We start from the raw sequence: 8,262 nt of genomic DNA, 5'->3' as shown, positions 1-8,262 counted from the left end.
CACGCGGTGCAAAGTAATTTTGGCGGTCACAAGTTGCGGGTGTGGCTGGCCAGGCTTACCAGAGCAGAGATGGCTGAGCCCCTGCGCGGGACACTTTAAAACAGATCCCAATTACTCAATAGGAGCTTTTAATTGGATGCCGCCCCGAATCCTTTAATCAAATCAAAGCCTTTAATTACCCGCTGCATGCGATCGCCCTCCAGAAGCCTGAAACCCTGTTATTCCCCGGGGACGCTCTCCTCCCGCTCGTCCTACTCGTGTCAAAGGTAAATTTAGCCGCGTCCAGGAGACACTGACCCCGCGATTAAGCGTCGCGATTCTGGGATGGCGGCGCCGTTACGCAACGCCCAGACGAGCCCTTTCTGGGCTGATTGAAGTCGACGAACGAAAACTCTGATCGACTTCGCCCCTCGTGACAAATCTCGTCCGTGTCGCTAATGAATTGGATTTGCGGCTACTGGGCCTTTCCAGGTACTGGAGATTTCTTTATATAAGTGAACGCATTCTAAGAATGTACAACTTTCACAACTATTAGTGTGATTTGTGTGGTACTGTTGTATACTCTACTGTATATCTCCACACTCACTTTATTCACATGCACTTTACTGCACATATCTGTTTATACAAATAGCCTATCCCATACACATAACTCTATTCCCTTCTATTTTGTACCTCCACTTTGTATTATGTTTTTGAGTCTAATTTTATTTTTATTTTATCTATACTATTATATTCACTAACTGCATTACGTTTTCTGAATCAGTTCGTTTCAATTAGTTGCTAGGTAGAAATTAGATAAACTATTATGTTCGGTTAAGTAACTATTGTGCATAATCGTTGCAAAGACATTTCACTATACGTTGCAAAGACATTTCACTGCATATATGTATGAACGTATGTACTGTATATGTATGTGACAAATAAACCTCTTGAATCTCTTGAATTACATAGTAGTTTGAGGCGTTGCAGCAGCTCAATATCATAAAGTGTAGAGGGAGACCCGGCGTTATGGGCACAGGGTGGCACCTCCCAGGCCTGAAATATGATTGCCCCACCCCCACCGGTGCCACCCCAACGCCATTGGGCTAGAGCAGAGGTTCCCCACCACCACAATCAGAGCAGCTTCGCAGAGATCAGAGCAATCAGGGCGTTCTATTCTCCAAACAAAGCAAATAAAAACAAGTGTTTTTATTGTAGATGTAATTCATTCACTCCGTTTCCTAACTGGACGAAACAAAAAATGGCCTCACACTTCCCGTGCCACGTCGTGCATGGCAACTTAACCCTTGTGCTGGGCCCCTAATAAGTTATATTAAATATACCTATAAGGAATGCAATGTGTATACACACACACACACACACACACACACACACACACACACACACACACACACACACACACACACACACACACACACACACACACACACACACACACACACACACACACACACACACACTTTATAGTATATATTAATAATAAATGATGTATTAATAATAATAAATATGAAAATAAATAGTTATTTTGCCAAGTATAGATTGTTGCGTTTCTCTGCAAACAATTAGCATAAAAAAGTCTGAAAATATATCCAAAATATCTATATATTATAATATATATAATTATATATAATATAATAAGACTAAAAATAGCCAGAATATATACAGAAATAGCCAAGAAATATGGAACAAAAATAGACAAATATTTATAAACATAGAAAATAAACAAAGCACCGTTCTACGCACAGGATAAATGACTGGTATAGAGATATACCCTATATCTCTATACCAGTCATACTGGTACACATACTGTGTACTTTCTAAATTATTGATATCTACAGTGTTATGGGAGTTTAGTTATCAGTTATAACAGTATTGTGTACTACACTCACAATACACCTAAACAAGTGTGAAATACAATGAAAGATCAGAAAGAATCCCATAAATTCTGTTATTTTTATTAGAAATTCCATCAATACAAATCGGGCATAAAGCGAGACACAGTAACTCACACCTACAATTCATCCCAAAACAAGTCCATGACATACAGTGTAGTGGTAAAACAAACTCTTGTTTTTAGTGGTTATAGCTTCATTTTTGTCGTTTGCCAGTTCAAGAGAAAAACACTTTTCACAATATAAATATAATAACTACCCACAAGCATTGGAAGTAGATAACCTGGTTTCAATAACTCCCAGACAAAACAACGCGTCATTTACGACATTTGACACTTCAAATCAAACAAATAATTAAAACGTATTTATAAATATAGATATCCATTTTAAGTGAGCGGACACGCAGAGCGCGGTCGCCCAGGGTCCGCGGCTCTGCTCTCTGGGGGTCGAGGGTCATTTAGGCCCCGCCCTCGAGACTTTTGTCCTTCTTCTTCTTCTCCAGTAACAGGAGTGACGTGAGGAGCTTACAGGCGACACGGCGTGTGTCATCAGCGGCTTTAAGCGGTTGTGAGATTAGTCGCTTTGGGAGGGGGGGAAGGCCCCGTGTCCGGGCTCGTAGTACGAGGAAGTACGTTCGGGAGTGTTTGCGTGTTCCGTGTGGAAAGGCTGTGGTGTTCCTTCGTGTGTGGATCTGTGGAGTCTCCACACCAAAGCTGCGGTGTAATCTGTGTTGTGTAAGACCTGCGTGGTGCTTCACACTGCATGCACTGCTGCCTCACAGCGAGAGGGTCCTGGGTTCGATTCCCATCTGGGGCGCTGTTGTCACAGTGTTCGGGCGGGTAATCTCCCGAATAGGAGCCCTTCTGTGTGGAGTTTGCATGTTCTCCCCGTGCTCACATGGGGTTCCCTTCCCTCCACCTCGTCAGTAAGGACCCCCACCCAAAACATGCACACATCACCATCGTCTGACCAGCGATGGACACCTGGTTCCAGGTCCCCGGGCGCGTCAACGAATGCTGCCCACTGCTCCTGGATGTCCCCCCGGAGGAAGGACACGCCAGGATGTGTCAAATGCGGAGGCCACATTTCACAGGCCACCATCCAGAGCATGTGCGTGTGTGTGTATGTATATATGCATGTGTTGTAGTGTGGTGTGTTGTGTTGTGTGATGAATAAATATTCTTCTTCTTCAGTACTGACTGGTTGCCACTCCAACAGTTACTTGTAACTATTTTAGTTTCACAAGCAAAAATGAATAAGCTACTTCTACCAGCTATTTATTAGACACTAATAACTATTTCAATTGTTACCAGTAACTATTACTGGTTCCATTAGTAACTATTCCTAGGGGGCTCCATGTTTGAATATCAATATTTGCCTCTGACCATTATCTATTTCCATTGTTACCAGTATCTATTCCGATTGCTACCAGTATCAATTTCCATTGTTACCAGTATCTATTCCGATTGCTACCAGTATCAATTCCGATTGCTACCAGTATCAATTCCGATTGCTACCAGTATCAATTTCGATTGTAACCAGTATCTATTTCGATTGTAACCAGTATCCATTTCGATTGTAACCAGTATCCATTTCCATTGTTACTAGTATATATTCCATTGTTACAAGTATATATTCCAATTTTACTAGTCACTGTTAAATGAGTACTTGCACTTATTCATTAGGGACTAGTGCCGTTTCCCCATTGTTACTAGTAGCATTCATATTTGTACTGATAACATTTTAAATGTAACTATCAACAAGGTGTTTTGTCTAGTCATTTCTCATGACGGGTAAAAATGACATTGTTACTGGTAAAACATAAAATGTTGCTCGTAACAGAAAGAAAAGGCTCCAGTCACTAATGAATAAGTACTAGTACACAACTAACAGTGACTACTAAAATTGGAATATATACTAGTGACAATGGGAATAGATACTAGTGACAAAAGGAATAGATACTAGTGACAATGGAAATAGATACTTGTGACAATGGAAATAGATACTAGTGACAATGGAAATAGATACTTGTGCCAATGGGAATAGATACTCGTGACAATGGGAATATGTCAAACACAGCCCCATAGGATTCAATGACAAAATGGTCCAAATTGTTAAGAGAAACATTGTAATAGTTACTAGTATCTAATAAAGAAATACTAGTACCTAATACATTTTGACTTGTTAACGTAAAACAGTTACTAGTAACTATTGGAATAGCTAGCAGTAACTAAAATATAAGTTCTAGTAACTTTTAAATGTTGGATTAAATGTTGCCATACACTGCTCCTCACTTACACTTGAGTGCCCAGCGCCCTCTAGTGGAAACAAAAGAAACAACAACAACAAAAAAGCCAACCATATTGATTGCCATGGACTTTTGAAAACACAAACATATCGTCAAACAAAACTTCAGGCTATTAATGTTGGGAGATAGATTTCCATGAAGAGCTGGGGTTTCCTTTGGGACGCTGGACGTTGGGAATGAGCGAAAACAGGGTTGCCAGTTGCCAGAAAACCGAGCGGCCATTAAACTGCCTCCGTCTCGGTCTTTGTTTTGTGTCTCACTGCAGATCCTCAAGGGAACGTCAACATCAATGGACAGTCGATAGGACGGCACACAAACACACAAATTCTTGAGCTGGTATCAAAGTGAGGACCTGTGCTTCACTTCTAAAGCAAAAAATAGTGGATTCAGAGAATGGTCCTCACATGTACAGCAAAACAAACGCACGCCCCCAAGAAGTTGTCTATTGTGGATTTAGTGTTTTTTTAGCGGAAGACTCCTATTCAAGGATTCTAGGGAGGTGAGAAACACAATTTTGTTTTGAAATTCCAGCAACACAAGCAAGCAAACAAACGAAAAAAAACAAAACTAAAATCTTGAGATCCTTCACCTGTTTGAGTTGGATTGGGAGAGGGAAATGGGGCGCGGCACCGGCTGAGGGGGCTCTCGGGATGACGACTGCGATGCTGAAGGGTGGGCGCTGGTCCGGGATCAGCAGCGGCGGCTGGAGGACGGGTACTTGCTCTTCAGCGCCTCCTTGAAGTTGCGGAAGACGAGGCGGTTGCGTTTGTTCTCCTCGTCCTTCTGGGAGTGGAACTCGCCCTGGACCTTGAAGCCGCGGTGCACCACGAAGCCCGCGCTCAGCACCGAGAAGCGGTAGCCGGCCACGTGAAGCTCGCAGGCCTGCGGAGGGACCGGATCGTTAGAAATCACCATAAGAAAGAAATCCCACGACCGGATCACACGCCCAAGACATTTTTTTCTACCAAGTTTCATCGGCATTGACCTCCCACCCCAAAGCTGAAGGAGGATCGACACACACAAATATATACGTTTTGAGGGTTTGATTCTCTTTCCACAAAATGTGGGACAAAGCAAATTCCCCCGACTCTCTCCTGGTCTGGAGTGGATTAAATAAATGTCACTTTTACGTTCATATACTTTGTTATTCCCTCTGGACGAGGAAACTAGTTCTCTGCATTTGACCCATGCTATTATCTATAGCCGGATCCTGACCCACGCCTTGCTCAGGGGCATCGGCAGGAGTGTCCAACCCCCAGTGTGCAGGTTCTTCCGGGGTGGTGGTGGTGGAATCCCAGGTGGGCATGCGGACTCCCTGGCTTTTCTTAACAACCACACGGGGGAAAAGGAGCACAAGAACCAGATGGGGAGCGTGTGAGCGATGAGGAAGAAGGACAACAAGGAGGTGGAGGAGGAAGAAAGGTGACATGGGGAATGAAAGGAAGGAGGAAGGGAACCACTGGGAACATTTAGCAGTTTCTGACTTAAGACAACGGGCGACACAAGGCTACAGAACCCAAAATAGCCAATATTTGACCTGGCTGATGCGGTTGAAGCCGTACTGCCTGAAGTTCTCGTCGTAGAGCGGCACCGTGCGGGGCCCGATGTAGAAGGGCTCCCAGGGGTCCACCCAGGTGAGGGAGTAGGCCACCTCCAGGGGCCCTGACCCCCTGGCGTGGCTGTTGACCCACTGGGAGTAGTTGGTCGGGGCCTGGCACCTGGGGCACAGCTCCTCATAGAAGGGACGCACCTCGCCCACCTGGTACAGCTGGACCAGCTCGGCCTTGGTGGCGGGCAGCTTCCTCACGTGGCGGATCTCAAAGGCGGGGAGGACGAAGACCTCGTCGCCCGCCGCCTCACGCCTCAGGACCATGGCCAGGAACTGCTGGTGGAGGTCAGCGCTGGGGACCATGTCGACGTCGATGACCAGGACGTAGGAGGACTCGGTGCCGCCCCTGGCCACGTTGCGGAGCAGGTTGTTGGGGTAGGAGACGTTGCCGCCGATGGCGTAGTTCTGGCTCTTGTCCCTGTGGGTCTCCAGCCGGGAGAAGACCGAGGCGCAGTCCTCCAGCCCCACGAAGTGCTCGCGGTCCTGCTCTGGGAAGCTGGCCATCTCCCCGGAGAGGCACACCAGGTGGAAGTCCACCAGGGCCTGGATCTGCGGGCAGAAGAAGCTGAGCGCGTAGACCAGCGCCGTGGCGTACTTGACATCCTGGCCGTGGGCGAAGATGGCCACGGAGAGCGGGTTCTGCCACCTCTCCAGCAGGGACTCCAGGTGGTGCAGGTTGTTGATGGTGGTGTGCGTGGCCAGGGCCAGGCTGGGGCCCGAGCCGGGCCGGTGGCCGGAGGTGAAGTCGCTCTTGACCAGGTTCTTGTAGACGCGGTACTGCCCGCTGTGGTCGAAGATCCCCCCGGTGGACAGGGAGTACCGCAGCCGCTCCTTGCGGGAGTCGCTCTCCGGGCGCGGGTGCCTCCTCCCGCCGAACAGCTCGAAGTAGCGGTACCGCTGCTGCTTGCCGTGGAGCCGCGAGAGGAAGGAGAGGTAGAGGAGCTGCAGGAGGGCCACGAGCAGCAGGGCGCCGAGCACCACTCTGAACACGGAGCACTTCTTGGAGAGATGCATCCCAGAGGAGGCGCGGCCGGGATGGGGAGCCCGCGGACGACGGCGCGAAGCGGGTCCCAACGGGCTCCGCGGCGACCGTCACCTACATCGGCGGCGGCGGCGGCCCCGCGGGGAGAGCGGGCGCCTCCCGGGGGATCGTCGGGGGGGATGGGGAGAGAAAACAGCCCCAATTCCAACCGAGCTGCACGGCGTTCGGTCGACCGGGCCGCGGAGTTTACATCTGGAACGTTCCGCGTTCTGACCCCGCGCCGCTGCGCCTGCGCCGCCGCCTCGGGGACGGTGGCCGACAATGGGTCGAATAAACGCGAACCTGGAATCTTCCCATGGAGGGCGGAACGGATTGAGGAGGAACAAACAGAAGAACAACAAGTATTTGTTGTTCATTGACGTTTGGAAAAGCAATGTGACTACATGAAGGAGGATTTGTTTTTGGCAACGGTTTGAAACTAAAATTACTAAATTATAAATTATAAATTACTTTTTTGTCGTTGCTATGGTTTTATTGTTATTACTATTATTATTGTTGTTAATGTTAGTACGAGAATACCTTTGCGGTTGTTCACGTCAGAGTGTGTTTATAGCTTTGTCGTAGAAGAGTGCTGAACAAGGCGACGAGGTGGCCGAGTGGTTAAGGCGATGGACTGCTAATCCATTGTGCTCTGCACGCGTGGGTTCGAATCCCATCCTCGTCGGATTTCGATTTTCGTTTTTTAAAGGTGAGATTTAAGGCGTCAATACGAAAACAACCCCCGGAATATTTTACACCAAGCAAAGACGGAGAAATTGCATCTCCACACTGACGTAACTTAAAATCTATATTTAAATACAACTAAAATTGTTAAAAAGTCAAGTCAAGCCAATCATGTCGCCACCAAGCAGTGGCACTCAAAGTCTGTTTTACACTGTTGGGATTTTTTTTTTCCTGTAAATTGTATTTTATAAAACAAAAAAATAAAGTAAAATAATGCAAATACAAAAACATAGCTTCCTCTCAACCCTTGCTCGTATAAATCCGTTAAAATGTTATTTCTTCTTATTTTATATAGACCGGGGACTCAATGCCTTGCTCAAGGACACGTCTTCTGAACATTCCCGTACAGTACATACAGCAACTAGAACCAGAACGAGGCACGTTCACATACACTCGGTATCGGTTCCGGTGACTGAGGTTCCACTACTGACGATTATCATGAAGAAAAAGCCCAAGTCGGAAAAAATGGAGAATAATAAACAATAACAAATAGAGCTGCACGCCCCAATACATGGGTTTCAGTTAAGTTGTTTGAGGTAGGTATTACAGTTTTCCGGGTACTGTAATACGCAGCACGAGTTACAAAATCTACAAAAAGCGTGGATTTAGGTCTGGACCAATCAACATGTATTTACATCCACTGCTTGTTTCTTTCCTGGCGTCCAGTTGAAATATCCCTGAAGAACGG

At 46.7% G+C, this 8,262-nt stretch overlaps 1 protein-coding gene across 2 annotated transcripts; it reads right to left on the bottom strand.

Annotated features, from left to right (window-relative positions):
* Positions 1-1,953: 1,953 nt before the first annotated feature.
* Positions 1,954-7,036, bottom strand: b4gat1 (beta-1,4-glucuronyltransferase 1). 2 transcript variants are annotated; one of them, XR_013844733.1, is made up of 3 exons: positions 5,738-7,036; positions 4,790-5,082; positions 1,954-4,691 (listed from the first exon to the last, which is right to left on the bottom strand). XR_013844733.1 is itself a non-coding variant. In XM_080023329.1 (2 exons), the coding sequence occupies exons 1-2, from the start codon at positions 6,821-6,823 to the stop codon at positions 4,891-4,893; spliced, it is 1,278 nt and encodes a 425-aa protein (XP_079879455.1). In that variant the 5' UTR covers positions 6,824-7,036; the 3' UTR covers positions 1,954-4,890. The 2 variants fall into 2 exon arrangements, 1 of the variants encoding a protein (XP_079879455.1); XM_080023329.1 differs by having other exon boundaries at positions 1,954-5,082.
* Positions 7,037-8,262: the final 1,226 nt, after the last annotated feature.

Source organism: Zeus faber (genome assembly GCF_960531495.2).
Source record: "Zeus faber genome assembly, chromosome: 22".
Classification (NCBI taxonomy): Eukaryota; Metazoa; Chordata; class Actinopteri; order Zeiformes; family Zeidae; genus Zeus; species Zeus faber.
This window is presented reverse-complemented; position numbering and strand designations above follow the sequence as displayed.

Bases quoted from the DNA above. Each gene is read 5' to 3' on its own strand.
- b4gat1 (XM_080023329.1), bottom strand. From the start codon at position 6,823: ATGCATCTCTCCAAGAAGTGCTCCGTGTTCAGAGTGGTGCTCGGCGCC. The intron at 5,083-5,737 runs GTCAAATATTGG...GTCCCTCCGCAG, and splicing joins GCTTCAACCGCATCAGCCAG to GCCTGCGAGCTTCACGTGGC.